Source organism: Hemiscyllium ocellatum, chromosome 5 (genome assembly GCF_020745735.1).
Source record: "Hemiscyllium ocellatum isolate sHemOce1 chromosome 5, sHemOce1.pat.X.cur, whole genome shotgun sequence".
Taxonomy (NCBI): Eukaryota; Metazoa; Chordata; class Chondrichthyes; order Orectolobiformes; family Hemiscylliidae; genus Hemiscyllium; species Hemiscyllium ocellatum.
Genome location: NC_083405.1, coordinates 90,720,346 through 90,741,610, shown reverse-complemented (window position 1 = coordinate 90,741,610; position 21,265 = coordinate 90,720,346). Strand labels below are relative to the sequence as shown.

General features: G+C 40.7%; 1 protein-coding gene across 1 annotated transcript in view; it reads right to left on the bottom strand.

The window, feature by feature from the left end:
- Window positions 1-1,050: 1,050 nt before the first annotated feature.
- LOC132816114 (ADP-ribosylation factor-like protein 5B) overlaps window positions 1,051-21,265 on the bottom strand; it is a 45,110-nt gene continuing 24,895 nt past the window's right edge. Inside the window, exons 3-6 of the mRNA XM_060825571.1 lie at window positions 20,170-20,317; window positions 8,412-8,495; window positions 2,983-3,134; window positions 1,051-1,219 (exon numbers count right to left, since the gene is read on the bottom strand). Coding sequence (XP_060681554.1) covers window positions 1,171-1,219; window positions 2,983-3,134; window positions 8,412-8,495; window positions 20,170-20,317 — 433 coding nt within the window. The 3' untranslated portion in view covers window positions 1,051-1,170. The remainder of the gene's footprint in view (window positions 1,220-2,982; window positions 3,135-8,411; window positions 8,496-20,169; window positions 20,318-21,265) is intronic.

The window sequence follows — 21,265 nt, the reverse complement described above, 5'->3', positions numbered from 1 at the left end:
ATGAAACATCTTGGTAACTAAGCAATCCAATGCCACAGATAAAATGTAGACTTAGTTGCATAATAAGTAATTCGGAGGCTAAACTCAAATTCTCTATAATACGATTCAAATAGAAACAATGACAGATGAGCCTAGGTTCTCAGACTTAATCTCAAACTTTGTGTTTAGTGTTAATGTTGCTGAATTCATTCAATGGACTGTAGAATAATCTTTGTAACAGGGCAGAACTGAAAATAAGCAGCCATTCCAGCAACTGTAGTATTGACACAAAAACTGTGCAACATTTAGCTATGATGGCTTAATAATATATAATAGAAGCTTTTTAAAGACAGCTCCTTTTTGCAAAACAAATGAAACCATTTTGTCTTCCTGTAAAAGTATTTCGTCATTCATACTTGACAATGCTCATTCTTAGGTACATTCAGATTGATCAGTGTAGGCACTTTAAAAAACTGGTACGTTAAAACTGATTTACTATGATTGTTCAACAATAATCAGATGCATTGGTCAAATTCATCCTAAACTAAGTAATTCTAATCATTGCACCATGTTAGTGATACTGTAGTTATGCTGGATTATTTCATATAGAAGTTAAGAAAATAATGGTTAAGACTTCTTTGAAGTGAAATATTAAATCATTTCAAATGTGACAACCAATTTCTGAAGCTACAAACACACTATACCTGCACTATATCAAAAATATGTAGGAAACATTATGTTAAAAAGTTACAGTTGTGAAGAAAGGAATACACATTTTAGTGTATAATCTGCTAGTTAGCTTATTTTAAAGGATACTCTAGTTTCATGATTTTATGCTACAATGTCAGTACATTACCAATATAGTGCAAAAATATGTGAACTACAAGAATTAACTGCAGATGAATGAACATTATCTATTCAATTCAGTGCTTACATAGTTTTGTAAATACAAGGAAGGACAGTACATTTTTTCTTATAAGTTAACACTCAAGACAGACGCATGAAATGTCTGTGCAATGTATATCAAGAGGTAATCGTTATAGTGCAGAATTTAACAGATTAAGCGGACTGATGTTTTGGAAAACGTAACAGCAGCTTTAAATTAATTTTGTTTTTTCAAAATGCAGCAGTTTGCAACTTCATAAGCTTGCCACAGGCACAAGGTAATTCCATGTTTATGGAGCCATATCTTCATCTCCCTCCAACTGTGGTTGTCATCCATTCAAGACCTTGACACAAACTAGACAAAGGAAAAAAAAAGTTTTAGTTGTTAATTTTGAGTTTAAAGGTGCTTTGCTTTATGAATACTACTACTGTGGGAAAGAGGAGAAAGTGAGGTCTGCAGATACTGGAGACCAGAGTTGAAAAATGTGGTGCTGGAAAAACACAGCAGGCCAGGCAGCATCCGAGGAGCAGGAGAATTGACATTTCAGGCATAAGCCCTTCTTCAGGAGGGAAAGAGTTACAATTTTCAATTGGGAGTAAGATAATTTAACAGTTGCATCAGATCAAATAATGCTACAGAAAATCTAACGATTGAAATGTCTTTGGAAAACTCCAATACCCATGCTATATAACACGTATTTTTTAATTCTCTGTGCACCAAACCCATATTAAAATACTAGACCTTTAAATTGGTAAAGTTAAAAGAGTCAGAGGAAGGAGAGGATAGGCAGATACCTTCAAAAACCCAAAGCAAAAGCTAAAACTATCATTTTACCCACTTCATTGTCGCCGTAACAGTATAAAACAGCAAGATTTAAGGAAAACATTCCACATGTTCTAACGCTGTACACATGCCATTTTACAACTAATTTAGTTGCAATTTTGTTTATATTATTTATGCATTACATCACTCTCTACAAACTAAACCCCATATTAAAAATATCAGAAGTTACTACATATTAATCTGCAATGAACAAAAATATTTTTATGGTCTGTCACAAGCATTCACAATAGCTCTAATTCAGTAACATTAATATTCCCTCAAGTGATCCTGACTATACATATGGTTCTGAAAAACAAATGGCCAAAAGACAGCTTGAATCTTATCAATTACAAACAATTTTCTTCTCCATCTTTGTGCTGTACTCTGATATTAACATTTTAACTGGAAAATGAAGTATAGTGAGCGCATTTAACCAGGTAGGGGGGCATGGTGGCTCAATGGTTCGCACTGGTGCCTCACGGCACTGGGGACCCGGGTTTGATTCCAGCCTCGGGCAACTGCAAATTCTCCCCGTGTCTGCGTGGATTTCCTCTGGGTGCTCCGGTTTCCAAAGATGTGCAGGTTAGGTGAATTGGCCATACCATATTGCCTATAGTGTTCAGGGATGTTTAGATTAGGTGATTTGATTAGGGATAAATATACAGTAATAGGTTCGGGCAATGGGTCTGGATGGATTACTCATCAAAGGGTCGGTGTGGACCTGTTGAGCCAAAGGGATTCTATGATTCTAATTCTTGTCCTATCCATTAAAAGGGATGCTAAAATAATAAAACAAGGTTTTGAAAAATGTGGAGTTAGGAACAGGAATATGCTATTTAGCCTCTTAAGTTTGCTTCAATAAGATCATTGCAAATTTGTTTGCACATTCTCAACTACCCTTGATAATTTTTCACTCTCTGGCTTTCCAATCATCTGCCCCATTTTTCAATAAAACATTCAAAAAACACAATTTACACTGCTTTGTAAGGAAGTAATTCTGAAGACTCACGGTCTTCAGAAAAAATGCATTAAAAACAACTTAAACTTCTTTACAATCAGTTAACCCTGATTTTTGAATTTCTCATCAGGCAACATCTTTTACATATCTATCCCATCAAGACTACTCTGAATCTTATGTTTCACAGAGACATAGGAAATAAGGCTTTTCGCTCCTTCTACCTGCTCCACTATTCAATATGATCGTGGCCAATTAGGATTAAAGTAAAAATACAACAGAAATGAAAAACTCAATTTTTACAATACCTACAGATAATAAAGTGGAATAATATACCCACCCTTCTCCTGTAAGAGCACAGCAAGCTTGAATATGCCATGGATGATCTTTGATGGTACTTAGTGTAAGGAACTTTGAAATTTCAATGGCAGACATGCAACACTTTTTATCCTGCTTGTTAGCAAATATTAGTACAGCTGCATTCCTTAGATCCTGAAAAGAAAATTATTTATCAATTTCCATTTTAGAATCTGGCAGATGCTTTGCATTCTTCTATTTGGAACTCCATTAATTATTCAATTCAAAAACCAACCTCATTCAAGAAAGTTAAATACAACTTTTAACTTTAAGCCTGTGGAAAAAAAAAATTAGTTATTGCAAAGCTGATAAAATTAATACTATATGTTTCAGTACAAACTGAAGTTGAGACATCATAAGAAAAGGGATAAGCCATTTAGCCCTGGAAATTGGTCTTCCATTCAATTCTGTTTATGGATTCACTTAATCAAAAAATGAATTTTTATCTTTATTGGTCTTCAAGGTTCTCAATGCTTGAACACCTAGACCCCTGAGGGAAGAGCATTCCTCATTTCATTACCATTTGTACTGAAATTTCTCCTGAATGGTCTAGCTCTAATTTTAAGAGGATGGCCTGAATCTTCCAAAATCCAGAGTGAAATTGGGGCTGAAGATATGCAGAGGGACTCACCAGAAGAGCTGGTACCTTCACATGCACCATAATTGCTTAGAAAATTAAACTTCTGATGAGCTGATTTGGACTGCTTTAACACACTCAATATCAGGAGGGTAGGACTAGATATGTGCTACTTACCCACATATTTGCCTAGAAATGATACACAAAAGATCAAACAGCAACTCGGTAATTAACTGTGTAACTGAACTGAGTACTACAAACAGCCACACAAATCATAACTCCACCTTCCCCTGACCTTACTATCTTCTCCTATCACTGGTGATTTCTACTGGAAGACTAGAGACCATTAAACCTTACCTAAGCATGGTGTATGTCATAGAAGGGGAACATGTGCCCTTTTCATCCCTGAAAGGTCAACAGATCCATCACTGCTGTAACTGTGATCATCGGATGTCCTGATTACAAAAGTGCAAAAAGGTCAGGATACAGAAATATTCGTAGGCAATGACACTGCACCCAGCATCAACACTAACTAGAACATCTGGATTGTTGCCCCGTTGCTCTGATTTCCTTACTAAAACGAATAATCTCTGTCCAGCCTTTCATATGTTTTTAATGCATAAATAACTCCATATAATTATCTGTCAAATTGCTATGGTTAAGGAAATGCCAGTCATCTTTGTGAAACATATTCTCATAATATTACCACCTGAACTCCAGTATTATTTTAGTTTGTATTCTAATTTTGCCTATTTCCATTTCAAGGTCAATATTCCCTGCCTGTGGTGCAGTGCCTAAAAATGTGTGGAATCTAACCAAGGTTCTACATCACTGAGCCAAGCCACTTTCCTTTGGACTCCAGCTCCCTTAAGTTCACTAGTCATTAGCTTTTTAATAACTTTTTATAACAATGCAATCACTTTTAGAGATTTATCTATTGGAACTCTCAAACATCTGTCTCAACTCCAATCTCTTTTAACTATTTACAAAGTACATAAATTTATATGTGGTTCCAAAGTGAGTATACTCACCATAATGAACTGTTTACTAATGTTTCTCCCTCTCATTACTTGCTACCACCTACACTTCTTACTGTTGCTTCTAACTTATGCCACCTGAAAGCTTTTGTACAACTGTTCATTTCTTCAGCTGAAACAGTATAGTTTAAAGTCAAGAACCAGAACAATCTTCCCAGGCTTTTCAGGTTACCATCCTGTTATACCCTCTTCTTGGATGGCTGGTTTGCAAAGAAGAATGACTTTAATTACTGTACTGGCTGCAATCACCACAAAGGCCCATGCCTTTTGACATTGTCCTCTAAGAAAACTCACCAATCATGTCTCTAATGAGAGAACAGCCTCTGGTCCTCTGCACCTATGACAATTTTCACTTTCTTCCACACACTCCCAGATAATAACAGGGCCCAAATCTTGAGCTCTCACTCTATTTACAAGTTAATTTGAGAAGTTAATGCCTATTCCATACATCTAGTTTGGTTAGAATTTGGCTGCAAAACTTTTAATAAATAGCGTCTAGAAATGTACAATGTAGTTCATTACTGAATACTGTGAAAAATATTGAGGCATAATTTACTGTCAACATGCTGTCTCTGTAATCTGCTCAATATTTGTTCAATTGATTAGACTTTTTGATTAGACTTACAGTGTGGAAACAGGCCCTCCGGCCCAACAAGTCCACACCGACCCGCCGAAGCGCAACCCACCCATACCCCTACATTTACCCCTTACCTAACACTACGGGCAATTTAGCATGGCCAATTCACCTGACCCGCACATCTTTGGACTGTGGGAGGAAACCGGAGCACCCGGAGGAAACCCACGCAGACACGGGGAGAACGTGCAAACTCCACACAGTCAGTCGCCTGAGTCGGGAATTGAACCCGGGTCTACAGGCGCTGTGAGGCAGCAGTGCTAACCACTGGTTTGACATCTCATCCCTAATTCTAGTGGCCATTCCATATTGTTAGGCTCATTTTGCTCTAACATTCTTCTTAAATAATACTAAATATAGTCCAATAGTAGAACTACAGAATCTCATGCCATAGGAGTGGTTATAAGGTCCTGTACCTGCTCTGAAGCTTTGAAAGAGCTGTACAGTTTATACCCATACCCATAACTTCATAAGATTAATTTTCTTTGAGGCATAGAAATGTACAGCATGGATTCAAAGGTAGAAGACAGAGGTGGTGGTGAGGGGTGGCTGTCAGACTGGAGGCCTGTGACCAGTGGTGTGCCACAAGCATCGGTGGTGGGTCTCTGCTTTTCGTCATTTATATAATGACTTTGATGTGAACATAGGAGATACAGTTAGAAAGTTTGCACACGGCACCAAAATTGGAGGTGTCGTGGACAGCGAAGGTGGTTACCTCAGAGTGCAATGGGATCTTGATCACATGGGTCAATGGGCCAAAGAGTGGCAAATTGAGTTCAATTTAGATAAATGTGAGGTGCTGCATTTTGGGAAGTTAAATCAGGGCAAGAGTTATACATTTAATGGTAAGATCCTGGGGAGTGTTGCTGAACAAACAGACCTTGGAATGCAGGTTCTCAGCTCCTTGAAAGGAGAGTTGCAGGTAAATAGGATAGTGAAGGTGACCTTTGGTATGCTTTCCTTTATTGGTCAGAGTATAGAGTACAGGAGTTGGGAGGTGATGTTGTGCCTGTTCAGGACATTGGTTAGGCCACTTTTGGAATAATATGTGCAATTCTGGTCTCCCTCTGATCGGAGGATTTTGTGAAACTTGAAAGAGTTCAGAAAAGATTGACAAGCATGTTGTCAGGGTTGGAGGGTTTGAGCTACAGGGGGAAGCTGAATAGGCTGGGGCTGTTTTCCCTAGAGTGTCAGAGGCTGAGGGATGACCTTATAGAGGTTTATAAAATCACAAGGGGTAATGGATAGGGTAGGTAGGCAAAGTATTTTCCTTAGGATGGAGGAGTCCAGAACTAGAGGGCATAGGTTTAGGGTGAGGGAAAAAAATCAAAAAAGGACCTAAGGGGCAACTTCTTCACGCAGAGGGTGGTTAGTATATGGAACAAGCTGCCAGAGGAAATGGTGGAGGAGCACAATTACGACATTTAAAAGACATCTGGATGGGTATATGAATAGGGATGGTTCAAAGGGATATGGGCCAAGTGCTGGCAAATGGGACTAGATTACTTCAGGGTATTTGGTCAGCATGAACAAGTTGGACTGAAAGGTCCTTTGTTGTGCTGAACATTTGTATGACTCCATGACTTGAAGAAAATTAATCTTGTAAACGTATGGGTGTGGGTATAAACTATACAGCTCAATTGCTTTACAGAAGTTCCTTTGGAATATGATTGGATTCCTTGGAACCTTTTCAATCACTGTGATCTGGATTTCAACTTTTTGTGGAGAAATTTCTGTATAGCTCCTATCTAGTTCTTTAATCAAGTTCTTCTCTTCAGTATGTCAATTGTAGCCTAGGGTGACCATGTGAAATGTGCACTTGCTCTACATGAATGCGTGGGTTTCTATTGGGTACTCCGGCTTCATCCCACAATCCAAAGATGTAAAAGGAGTAGGTGGATTGGTCACGCTAAACAGTCCTTAGTGTCCAGGGAATATCAGGCTAGGTGGATTAGCCATGGCAAATGCAGCTATGGTGGAGATGGGTCTGAATGAGATGTTCTTTGGAGGATCAGTGCAGACTCAGTGCGCCAAATAGCCTCTTTCTGTATTGTAGGAATTTTATGATTCCCCTCCAAACTTGGAAATATATTGCTGATCTTTAGTATCATTAGATCAAAATGCTGGACTTCGCCTCCCCAACCTACGGTCGGTTCGGCTATAATGCGTGTTTCTTCAAAGCGAATTGGCTTTAATGCAATTGAAGAATTCAGACCGTTATTTGTAGAATGCGAACTTTCCTTACCTCTATTGAGTATAGCACGATTCCTGCCCCATTACTTTAAATGGCATGGCTATTGCACGATTTTCTTAACGCGAGATTGTACGAGAATGGAACTATCGCATTATATCAGAACCGACTGTATATCAAATGGACTCAGCGGCATAACAAAACACCACCTTCTCAAGAGGAACTAGGGATGGATAATAATTGCTGGCTTAACCAACAACATCCATGTCCTGTGATGAATGAAGAAAGTTATGTTGAGAATAATCTACGCCACACTGAAAACTATCATGCTATTAGAGGAAAGGTTCCTGAGTAATCAAGACTATTATTTCCAATGTGATTGCTAAACTTTGCATCTTTATAAAAATAGTGCATATCTCACTAACGTGAGCATAAATTTTCCACCTTATATTTTTGTGTGCGTTTGAAAACATGCAGTTAATTGCCAAAAGAAAAGATTAATTTTGTCATCCACATAAAGCTGCTAAGCAGCCCACAGTAGCATCTGCTTTCAGCAAGATGAATTAATTGTCCAAACGTTATTTAGTAGTCAAAGTAACAGATTATGTTTAAGATTTCAATGACGTTTTAGTCAAATCATGGTCTAATAAAAGGGGAAGAAGAAGGGTGGGTGAGGGCTGAAATGAGCCTCTATCACAAACTATGTACAATGTCAATTGACAATGTTAATGAGATTCATTTCTTGCATGTACAAGCATAATTCCACACATTTGTCTGGCAGCAAGATAAAGACTGTATTAATGAATACTAAGAACAAACAGTAGTACTGATAAAGCTCAACTGAACAGCACGCATAATCCCTTATTAAGACTAAGTTCATATTTCACAATTTTTAATGTCTGCCAACCTTTACAAATTAATAGCTTTAGAGCCATTTAAAATATTTTAATTAATATTTGAATAGTTGACTTACTTCATGAGCCAGCATCCTATACAGTTCCTCCTTGGTGACTGATATTCTCTCTCTGTCAGTGCTATCCACAACCAGAATTATAAACTAAAAGATAGTAGAAGGAAACATAAGATCATTTTCTTTTTAAAATAGAACATTAATTTATAATTAGTATGAGCAACAAATTGTTCTCCATACAGTGAATAAATTCCAAAAACAGTATTAATGGTAGATGGTGGAATGGTGACAAATCAACATTAAACCCTAAAAATGTAGAAAATTGACATCGGCATTTGGAATCTAGGAATCAGTGAAAGCAATAACTTCTAAAATAGAGAAATCCACTGAAAGTTTACTGTCCTGCAGCATGCCTTTATGACTTTTTATCTTAAGTAATGATGCAAAAATCAGAACTGACAACTTGTAAGTGCAATCCCATCCAAAATCTAAAATCTATTAACTGCATTTTGATATGCTTTTGTCCAGAAATCAAACAGACGTCATAGGGTAAATTATTCAAGAATGCCAAGTAAAAAAAAATCACAACAATATTGTACATTCTGTGCAATGACATACAAATATTAGCTAAAAACATATGATGTATCCATAAAAAAGCTACTGTAGTGATAAACTGTGATAAAATATTCAGATTGGTTGATGAAAGAATACAATACTTTTAGAATGGAAAATGGGAAATTCCTTAAGTTGCAAAAATAGCTCATTCAAAACTCTGCCAACACATCTGACTTGAGAATACAAGAAATTGAAACTGACCCAGGTTTAATATCTCAATTAGTGAGAAAGCACACTATATGCAAGGTGAACAACATAAGTGTAACATAGTAGGTTAATGTGGGTACTAAAGAAAGATGCTTAGAAATCCTGTAGAAATTCCATTCCTATTGATTATCTGTCACAATTGAAATTCATGGAAATCCTGCAAATTTACATAAATGCTATCTTTCTGAAGTTTCAGCTGATCTTTTTGCCAAAAGGAGAGTTTAAGAAGTCTATGTAAATGATTGATAAAGTGCTGCAGAAGCGGTTAGTCAAAGTTGAACTGCATGGAATAATAGTGACAATAACAGTATGAATACAAAGTTGGCTGAATGGTATAAAAGCACAACAAGATCCTGGGTAAGATCCTGGAGTCCATTGTGAAGGATGAGATTTTTGAATACTTGGAAGTGTATAGTAAAATAGGGCAAAGTCAGCATAGTTTCATGCTATAATTCTTTAAGGAAGTAACAAGCAGGTTAGACCAAGGAGACCAAGGATGTTATCTACCTGAATTTCAAGAAAGCCTTTGACAAGGTGCCACACAGGAGGCTACTGAGTAAGATAAGGGCCCATGGTGTCAGAAACAAGGTACTAGCATGGACAGAAGTTTGACTGTATGGCAGAAAGCAGAAATAAAAGGGTCCTTTTTAGGATGGCAGCCGTGACAAATGGTGTTCCGCAGAGCTCAGTGTTGGGACTACAACTTTTCACTTTGTACATTACGGATATAGATGAAGGAACTGAGGGCATTCTGGCTAAGTTTGCAGACAATATAAAAATAGGTAGAAAGACAAGTAGCAATGAGATGGCAGGGAGGCTGCAGAAGGATTTGGACAGGTTAGGAGAGTGGGCAAAGAAGTGGCAGATGGAGTACAACGTGGGAAAGTGTGAGGTCATTTACTTTGGTAGGAAGAATAGAGGCATGGACTATTTTCTAAATGGGGAGAAAATTCAGAAGTCTGAAGTGTAAAGAAACTTGGGAGATCTAGTCCATGATTCTCAAGGTAAACTTTCAGATTGAGTCAGTAGTTAGGAAGGCAAATGCAATGATGACATTTATTTTGAGAGGATCTGAATATACTAGAAGGGATGTACTTCTAAGGCTCTACAAGGCTCTGGGCAGGCTACATTTGGGGTATTGTGTGTAGGTTTGGGCCCCATATGTCAGGAAGGATGTACTGGCTCTGGAGTGTGTTCAGAGGAGGCTCATGAGAATGATTCCAGGAATGAAAAGCTTAACATATGAGAAAGATTTGAGGATTCTGGGTTTGTACTCGATGACATTTAGAAGAATGGGGGGGGGGGGGGGGGAATCTAATTGAAACATACAGAATATTGAATGGCCTGGATAGAGTGGATGTTGAGAAGATGTTTCCATTGGTATGAGACTAGGACCCGAGGACATTGCCTTAGAGTAAAGGGAAGACCTTCTGGAAGGGAGATATAGAGAGACTTCTTCAGCCAGAGAGTGATGAATCTATGGAATTCATTGCCACAGAAGGCTGTGCAGGCCAGGTATATTTAAGACTGAGATAAATAGGTTCTTGAGTATTAAGGGGATCAAGGGTTATAGGGAGAAAGCAGGAGAACGGGGTTGTGAAACTTATCCGCCATAATTGAATGGCAGAGCAGATTCTATGGGCTGAATGGCCTAATTTCTGCTCCTATGTCTTATGGTCTAACAGCAATGACTGATTGTTTCTAAGACTGAAGGAAGACATAAAAAGAGGTTCTGCAGTGATTGGTATGAGGGCACTTTTTTATATTGGTAATGAGATTTAAAGCTTACAAAAAGGAATATTGTAAGTAGCAAATGTAATAAATTGCTGGGCTGCATGGAGGGTGTGAATGAGATAAGCAGAATTGCACTTAGAGAACAGTCACAACAGCCTACACATTGCTGTGGTATTACCATACCATAATTCATAAGTTAGTGGATTGGAACAATCCAGATGAAAGCTGAATCTTCTTTAATTTTTATTTTAAAATAGTACAAGGGCTGATATGTAACAAGCTGAAATCTGCACTTTTCTATATAGTGTATCAAATTTATTTCTTTCTAGTCAAAAATGTACAAAAATACAAAAGGAAGAATGGTAAGAACACAATTGCATTCCCTAATTTTCTCCTTCATCTGACACTGACCAAGGGTGAACTAGACTGTTTATTTGGTGCTATACTTAAGTTCAATGAATTTCTGACCATGTATTCCCGTGAACAGTCAGAAAAGGCATTTTGGCATTGATGGAAAAGCGTAATCTCAGCTTTGCCTTAGCTTGCTGTTGCAATAACTCTCTTCCGTGCCTTTCTGACCTCTAGACTTGATATTGCCAAAGCACTCTACTCCAGCCTTCTACATTCTACTCTCCATAAACCTGATTCCATCCAAACATGTGCTATCATGTTTCAGTTGTCCATTAACTTTATGTTTACTGGCCTATATTGGGTCTGGTTAAGCAATGCCTCAATTTTAATATTTCATTCATGCTCTAAAATCTCTGTAGAGCCTCATCTCCCTCTCTGGACACTTCTGGCTCCACAACTATCTGGGTATTCTGAACTCCTCTAATTCTGGTCTCTTAGACATTCCTGATTTTAACTACTCCACTATTGAAGGCTAGGCGCTCAGTTGCCTAAGAATTAAGCTCTGGATTTGCCTCTCTGCCTTACAAGAAAGCATTCTGCACAAGAAAATATTTTGTATAACCTGTTACCTATTAAAAATTTCCAAAGTATAATTAGAGTTTAAAGTTCTAAAAGACAATGATTAAATTGTTAAAGTACAAATTAGCCACCGTATTCACAACTGTGGGAAAAGATCTGCCACCCTGCTACCCATGGAATGGCCAGACAGAACACAGAAAATCAAGCCTGTCCAAACATACAAGAAACACCCAGAATGCCTCAGCATTGACCAAACAGACTGACAAGATAAGACCATAGTTGCTCGCAGACCAGGGAGTACACTTCCCAAGACAAACTGACAATAAGCTTTCTGGACCCAATAAACACAGTTGTCCCAAGGCCCTAAGGGCAGTCTCATACCCCAGTGATACCAAAGCCACACAAAGCTCAGGACAGACGGAGAGGCACCAGAATACCACGCTCACAGGAAAGCAACAATGGAAACACCTTAATGCCAAGAAAAGGGACATTCTCACCCCCCCTTGAAGAGGGCTGGAATCTCCTGATCCAATGAAGAACTGATTGATGCTGTTGGATGCTTCATTGTATCTACATTCAGGACATTCTTCCGACAACTGCTGTGCAATTATCACCATCATAACTTGATCACTTGACTATCAAGACCATTGTATCTTCACTATTTTTAATTAGCATTACTGTACTGTATTCTTATAAAAACTGGCTTGATTCTCAGCTCAGGGAAGAGAACCCTTGATCTACCTGTACAGATTGTCAATTCTGTGTCAGCCTAGTCAATTTCTCTTCCCGCAATATCGTTTGTCAATTTCACCTGATCTGGCTTACGTAGTCTCTGTTCAATTGGGCTCAATTCTCCGACAGTTTGGCGTGGCCGGCAGCCCCTTTTCAATCAAAAGGGTAAGCGAACCTGACATTTTAAATTGTGCCCAGCTTGGACCTGGCAGCTAGCTTTGCCCCAATGGGTCATACCTACCAAGGGTTGGACCTTTGGGGGAAGCAGCCACAATTCTAATCTAATACGGCAGCCTTTCGGTACTGAGCTGGTTTACCCTGCTCGAGCGGCAGGCTGTTGAGCTCCCAAATTGTACTCATTCAGGCAGACACATGATTCGACTTGAGTCGGAGAACAGCCATGTGCCTGATCCAGCCAGGGGAAAGACGGACTGGCAGGTGCTCCCGCAAGACAGAAGAAAAGAGTTCTCGCTTACTAAATCCACAGATCGTGGCAAGTTTACAGGGCCCCTGCTGTTTTGTTTGTCTTGTGTCTGTCCCATATTTGTCCTATAGAGTCATAGAGATGTACCGCACGGAAAAAGACCCTTCTGTCCAACCCGTCCATGCTGACCAGATATCCCAACCCAATCTAGTCCCACCTGCCAGCACCTGGCCCATATCACTCCAAATCCTTCCTATTCATAATCTCATCTCAATGCTTTTTAAATGTTGCAACTGTACTAGCCTCCAACACTTCCTCTGGCAACTCATCCCTTATATGTACCACCCACTGCCCCTTAGGTCTCTTTTATATCTTTCCCCTCTCACCTTAAACCTATGACCTCTCGTCCTGGACTCTCCCACCCCAGAGGAGACACTTTGTCTATTTATCCCATCCATGCCTTTCATGATTTTATAAACCTCTATGAGGTCACCCCTCAGCTTCCGAAGCTCCAAGAAAACAGCACTAGCCTGTTCAACCTCTCCTTATAGCTCAAATTCTTCAACCCTGGCAACATCCTTGTTAATATTTTCCAAACTCTTTCAAGTTTCACAACATCCTTCCAAGGGGAAGGAGACCAGAATTGCATGCAATATTCCAAAAGTAGCCTAACCAATGTCCTGTACAGCCACAACATGACCTTCCAACTCCTGTACTCAATACTCTGACCAATAAAGGAAAGCATACCAAACGTCTTCTTCACTATCCTATCTGCCTGCATCTTGACTTTCAAGGAGCTGTGAACCTGCACTCGAAGGTCTCTTTGTTCAAAAACACTCTGTTGGACCTTATCATGAAGTGTATAAGTCCTGTTAAGATTTGCTTTCTCAAAATGCATCACCTCGCATTTATCTAAATTAAACTCCATCTGCCACTTCTCAGCCCATTGGCCCATCTGATCAAGATCCCGTTATAATCTGAGGTAATCTTCTTCTCTGTCTACTACACCTCCAATTTTGGAGTCATCTGCAAACGTACTAACTATACCTCTAATGCTCGTATCCAAATCATTATATAAATGAAGAAAAGTTATGGACCCAGCACCGATCCTTGTGGCACTCCACTGGTCACAAGCTTCCAGTCTGAAAAACAACCTTCAACCACCACCCTCTGTCTTTTACCTTTGAGGTGTCTTCCGGCACCTCACCTGTGACTATCGATAATACAATTATCTCAAGGAGGGGCCCAGCAATCACTTCCTTAGCTTCCCACAGAGTTCTAGGGTACACCTGATCAGGTCCTGGGTATTTATCCAACTTCATGCGTTTCAAGACATCCAGCACTTCCTCCTCTGTAATATGGCCATTTCTCAAGATGTCACCATCTGTTTCCCTACATTCAATGCCTTTCAATTCCACAGTAAACACTGATGCAAAATACTCACTTAGTATCTCCCCCATCTCCTGCATTTCCACACCAAGGCTGCCTTGTTGATCTCGTCTGTTTGTCCTGTTTGTTTCTGTGTTTGTCAGTGCTGCAGTCTGTTCTGTATTCCCAGCTCAAACCAGAGGCCAAAGAGTTTGCAGGACTCCAAACTCTCGGGGGAAAGGACTGCCCCGCGGGCAAATCTAGCTTGTCCTGCTGAGGCAGCAGTCCGTGGAAACTAATTCTCTCAAGGAATTAACAAGCGTCACAGTAACCACACACAATCAGAGAATAATATGGAAAGGCCCCTAGCTGATCCTGCTGACTGATTGATGTTGCTGGACGCTTCATTCTATCTACATTCAAGATATTCTTCTGATAACTGCTTTGTGATTATCACCATCATAACTTGATTACTTGACTATCAAGGCCATTGTATTTTCACTATTTTTAATTAGCATCATTGTATTGTATTCCCATAAAAACTGGCTTGATTCTCAACTCAGGGAAGAGAACCCTTGATCTACCTGTCAGTTCTGTGTCAGCCTAATCAATTTCTCTTCCAGCAAAATCGCTTGGAATAAACCGCTTATTAATTTCACCCAATCTGGTTTGTGTGGTCTCTGTTCAATTGGGCTCAATTCTCCGACAACAACCATCCATAGAATCCTTACAGTGTAGAAACAGGCCATTCGGCTCAACATGTCCAAACTGACTCTCTGAAGAGCATCCCATCCAGACTCACCCCATCCTACAGTATCCCTGCAACCCTGCATTTTCCATGGCTAAGCTGCACATCCATGGACACCGTGAGTAATTTGGCATTGCCAATCCACCTAACCTGCACATCTGTGGATTGTGGGAGAAAACTGGAGCACCCAGAGAAAACCCATATAGACACGGGGAGAATGTACAAACTCTGTACAGACAGTTGCCAAAGGCTGGAATTGAACTCAGGTCTATTGTGCTGTTAGGCAGCAGTGCTAACCACTGAGCCACCAACTGCCACATCGATTCAATATACCTACCATTATTGATATCCATTGCAAAACTAATTGAGAAAAAAAATGGATATATTAATGGATTATGTTTATGAAATATTTTTAAAGTTGAACATTTTGAAGGCAGCTTACAATTTGAAATTGAATTTGTTCTTAGAAAAGAAAGATATTGTTTAATTACTCAATTTATTATTGCTCAATTTAGTATTACATAGAGCTAATAAGCACAGAAGCAAGCCATTCAGATCAACTGGTCTATACAAATGTTTTAGCTTTACATGAGCCTCTTCCATCATCTAATCTTATCTACATATCCTTGTAATCCTTGCTCTCTCACCTAGTTTTCTCTTAAAGGTATATATTTTATTCACTTCAACTATTCCACCTGACAGCAGTTCTAAATTCTAGCTAATCTCTTGATAAGGAAACTTCTCAAGTTGTTTGAATTTATTTGTGGTCATCTTATTTTATGGGCTCTGGTTTCAGGTATGCCCGTAAATGGAAACAATTCTTTCACATTAAATCAAACTCCTTCACAAATTTAAAGAGCAGGTCATCCTGTCATCTTTTTATTTCTTCAAGAAAGAATAAACATCAGTTCATTTTTTCCTAATGGTCAACACCTCCTCTCTACTGAGGATGAACGTTTAGTTCTCAATAAAGACCTCAACTTTACCCCTCTATAGTCCCAGATAAATGAGTTTGACACACACTGTGACCTTGAATGGCACGGTGGCACAGTGGTTAGCACTGCTGCCTCACAGCGCCTGTAGACCCGGGTTCAATTCCCGACTCAGGCGACTGACTGTGTGGAGTTTGCACGTTCTCCCCGGGTTTGCTCCGGTTTCCTCCCACAGTCACAAAGATGTGCAGGCCAGGTGAATTGGCCAAGCTAAATTGCCCGTAGTGTTAGGTAAGGGGTAAATGTATGGGTGGGTGGCGGGTCGGTGTGGACTTGTTGGGCTGAAGGGCCTGTTTCCACACTGTAAGTCTAGTCTAGTTTCTTCCGCTGCCTCTGCCTCCGTGTCTACTTTTTAAACCAAGACACCCACTGAGGATCCCTTCTCCTGCCTCCAACACACATCATCCACCTGGATACCCCATGCCGGCCTGTTACCTGCCCTTGACCTCTTCATTTCAAACTGCTGCCGTGGCATCGACCACCTCAACCTGTCCAACTGCCTCACCCACTCCAAACTCTCACCCTCACAACGTGTAGCCCTCCACTCCCTCCGCTCCAACTCCAACCTCACCATTAAACCCGCAGTCAAGGGGGGCTGCAGTAGTAGTGGAGCGTACAGACCTCTACACTGCTGAAGCCAGGCACCAACTTGCAGACACCTCCTCCAACTGCCCCTTTGATCTCAACCTCACCTCCATTCAACAAACCATCCTCTCCAGACCATCCACAACCATTACCTCTGGGGATAGCCCATCCACAGCCTCCAACCTCATTGTCCATGAACCCCACATGGCCTGGTTCTACCTTCTTCCTAAGATTCACAAACCTGACTGTCCCGGTCTCAGCTTGTGCCTGTCCCACCAAACTCATCTCTCCCTACCTTGACACCATCCTGTCCCCCAAGTGCAGGAATTCCCCATTTACATTTGTGAAACCACCCACACCCTTCACCTCCTCCAAGATTTTAATTTCCCCTGCACCCAACGCTTCATCTTCACCATGGACATCCAGTCCCTGTACACATCGATCCGCCATGACGAAGGTCTCCAAGTCCTCCATTTCTTCCTCTCACACCGTCCCAACCAGTACCTATCCACCAACATTCTCATCTGCCTGGCTGAACTGGTCCTCACCCTCAACAACTTCTCCTTCCCATCCTCCCACTTCCTCTAAACTTCTCCGCTACATTGATGACTGCATTGGCACCGCCTCGTGTTCCCATGAGAAGGTTGAACAATTCATCAACTTTACCAACACCTTCCACCCCAACTCAAATTCACCTAAACCATCTCGGCAACCTCCCTCCCAACCTTTCTGGACCTCTCCAACACTGTCTCTGGTAACCAACTAATCACAGATATATTCTACAAGCCCACCGACTCCCACAGCTACCTAGACTACACCTCCTCCCATCCTACCCTCTGAAAAAAATGCCATCCCTTATTCCCAACTCCTCTGCCTCTGCCACATCTGTTCCCAGGATGACCAATTCCACCTCAGAAAGTCCCAGATGGCCTCCATCTTCCATGATCGCAACTTCTCTTCCCACGTGGTTGACAATGCCCTCCAGCGCATCTCCTCCACTTTACATACCACCGCCCTTGAACCCCACCCCTCCCAACGCAACAGGGACAGAACCCTCCTGGTCCTTATCTTCCACCCCACCAATCTCTGCATACAATACATCATCCTCCGCTACATCCACCACCTCCAAACAGACCCCACCACCAGAGATATATTTCCGTTCCCACCCCTATCAGCGTTCCGAAAAGACCATTCCTTCCGCGACTCCCTCGTCAGGTCCACACCCTTCCAACAGCCCAACCCCACTCCTGGCACCTTTCCCTGCCACTGCAGGAAGTGTAAAACCTGCGCCCACACTTCCCCCTCAGTTCCGTCCAAGTCCCCGAGGGATCCTTCCACATCTGTCAGAAATTCACCTGTACCTCTACCAATATCATGTATTGCATCTGTTGCACCCGGTATGGTCTCGTCTACATCGGGGAGACAGGACACCTTCCTGCGAATCATTTCAGAGAACATCTCTGGGGCACCCACCCCACCAACACCTCTGCCTCGTGGCTGAACACTCCAACTCCTCCTCCCACTCCATCAAGAACATGCAGGTCCTGGGCCTCCTCTACCACGAAACCGTTACCACCCAATGCCTGGAGGAGCAACGCCTCATATTCCGCCTTGGGACCCTGCAACCACACGGGATAAATGTAAGTTTCAACAGCTTCCTCGTTTATCCTCCCCCCATATTATCCCAGTCCCAAGCTTCCAACTCGGCACCAGCCTCCAGACCCATCCATCACTGCCCCTTCTGACCTCTCACCTTCTCCCTCACCTTATCCAGCTATCGCTTTCCTAGCTATGTTCCCCCCAACCCCAACCCACCTCCCATTTATCTCTCAGCCCCGACCCACGAGCCTCATTCCTGATGAAGGGCTTATGCCTGAAACATTGTTTCTCCTGCTCCTCAGAGACAGCACCAACTCTCGACTCTGATCTCCAGCATCTGCAGTCCTCACTTTCTCCTGATGGTCAAAACACCCAAGTACTGACATCTTCCTCGTAAATCTTTTCGGAAACCTCTATATCCTTTTACAGATGATTCCCAATTCACGAACGTCTGACTTACAAATGATTGTACTTGTGAATGAGATTACACAATAATATTAATTCTAAAGATCCTATATGCAAATGTTTGCTCATTTCTGAATGGCTATTCTATTGTACTGTGCTTTGGCTTGCATATAAATCGACTGACAAATGAACTCAGAACAGAGTGCAGGAAAAAAATTGCTGCAGATGCTGTAATCTGTACTGAAACAACAAGTGCTGGAGATCACAGTGGGACAGACAGCATCAATGAAAGAGAGCAGGCTAACGTTTCAAGTCTAGATGATTCTTCAGCTCTGAAGAAGCGTCATCGAGACTCAAAACATTAGCCTGCTCTCTCTCCATGGATGCTGTCTGACCTGCTGTAAGCTCCAGCATTTGTTGTATTCAAGAACAGAACCCATTTGTAAACCTGCTGTAACCTCCAGCATTTGTTGTATTCAAGAACAGAACCCATTTGTAAACCAGAGATTGCCTGGACAAACCTAAAAAATGTATACAGATCTTTTAAGGGCTAAAGAGGTGATTCAATATGCTTCTGGGATTGTCAACTCTACCTCATGAACTCCGGTGCTTACTTTATTTTTCAATTACATGTGACTGGACTTGCCATTTTCTGCGAATGTGTTTCTCCAAGTCCCTCCGCTTTTCTCATCTATTTTGATCCTTATTTTTCAGAACATTACATGGTCTCTTTGATATTCCTAAAATGCATTATATCAGTGTATTGAAGTTCATTTGCCATCCATATGCCCATTCAAAGTTTATGAACACCTTTTTGATTGTGTTACAGTCATCCTCAGTTCGAACAGTGCTCTCTAATTTGGTGTAAACAACAAATGTTTTAATTTACTTTCAATTACCTAAGTTGTTCTCCCTGGGAAATGGTGACCAGCAGTTGAAACCCTTTTTATCTTCTGCCAATATGAGTAACTCCTTTAACTCACTTTTGTTTTGTAGTTAAATTCTGCTACTTGCACTCTGCTCACACTTCATCATTAGTCATTAATCCAGTTTGTTTTTGAAACTTCTAAAAATTTGTGTTTACAATACCTACTGCATTATACTTGTATACTGTGTCACTTTAAAGATTTGACTCAAATCAGTTAAGCATAATCCCTCCTTAAATGTGTTGAATAACCTAATTTTTTTTGTTGGTTGTATGTGTCAGGAGACACTGATATGATGATGTAACTGGTCTGGAATTGTGTGCCCGGATATATGCAGTTACCCTTGTCAGGAGTGATTGGCTTTTTTTGTTTCTGTCACAAAAGGAGGTGTCATATGGCTACAATTCAGAAACCTGCCAATAGAGTATCTACTGAAGGAGAATGCATTCCAATGTAGCACAAAGTTTAAAAGATTAATAAAGTTGCACAAAGCCAAGAAATGTCTAAAATCAAGTTTAAAAATCAATTACCTCATTGCCAAGGTAATTATACATACCTCAGTGTTGGTGTAATAAGTATTCCACGATGAACGCAGTGATTCCTGTCCACCAATGTCCCACATTAAAAAGTGTGTACTTTTGACCACAATCTCCTCTACATTGCTTCCAATTGTAGGTGATGTGTGAACAACTTCATTCATCAAGCTGAAAAATAATAAGTTTTAATATATTCAAAGTGCCATATGAAGATAATTTCATTACATTAGTTTCAGTATTTTAAAAACTTAATAGCCTCAAACAATTTGTAAAATTGGAAAAAAAAAGAATTGCACAGAAATTCTCAGGCTTTACCAAATGCTAATGTGGTGCCACTGTTTAAGAAAGGTGGATGTGAGCTTAAGAGGTATAGTTAGTAAGTTTGCAGATGACACCAAAATTGGAGGTGTAGTGGACAGCAAAGAGCGTTACCTCAGATTACAACGGGATCTTGATCAGATGGGCCAATGGGCTGAGAAGTGGCAAGATGGAGTTTAATTTAGATAAATGCGAGGTGATGCATTTTGGGAAAGCAAATCTTAGCAGGACTTATATACTTAATGGTAAGGTCCTACAGAGTGTTGCTGAACAAAGAGACCTTCGAGTACAGGTTCACAGCTCCCTGAAAGTGGAGTCGCAGGTAGATAGGATAGTGAAGAAGACGAGTACTGAGCATAAGAGTTGGGAGGTCATGTTGTCGCTGTACAGGACATTGGTTAGGCCACTATTGGAATATTGCCTGCAATTCTGGTCTCCTTCCTATCGGAAAGATGTTGTGAAACTTGAAATTGTTCAGAAAAGATTTACAATGATGTTGCCAGGGTTGGAGGATTTGAGCTATAGGGAGAGGTTGAAGTAGGCTAGGGCTGTTTTCCCTGGAGCGTCAGAAGCTGACAGGTGACCTTAAAGAGGTTTATAAAATCATGAGGGGTGTGGATAGGATAAATAGACAAAGTCTTTTTCCTGGGGTGGGGGAGTTCAGAACTAGGGGGCATAGGTTTAGGATGAGAGGGGAAAGATATGAAAGAGACCTATGGGGCAACTTGTTCACACAGAGGATGGTATGTGTATGGAATGAGCTGCCAAATGAAGTGGTGGAGGCTAGTACAATTGCAA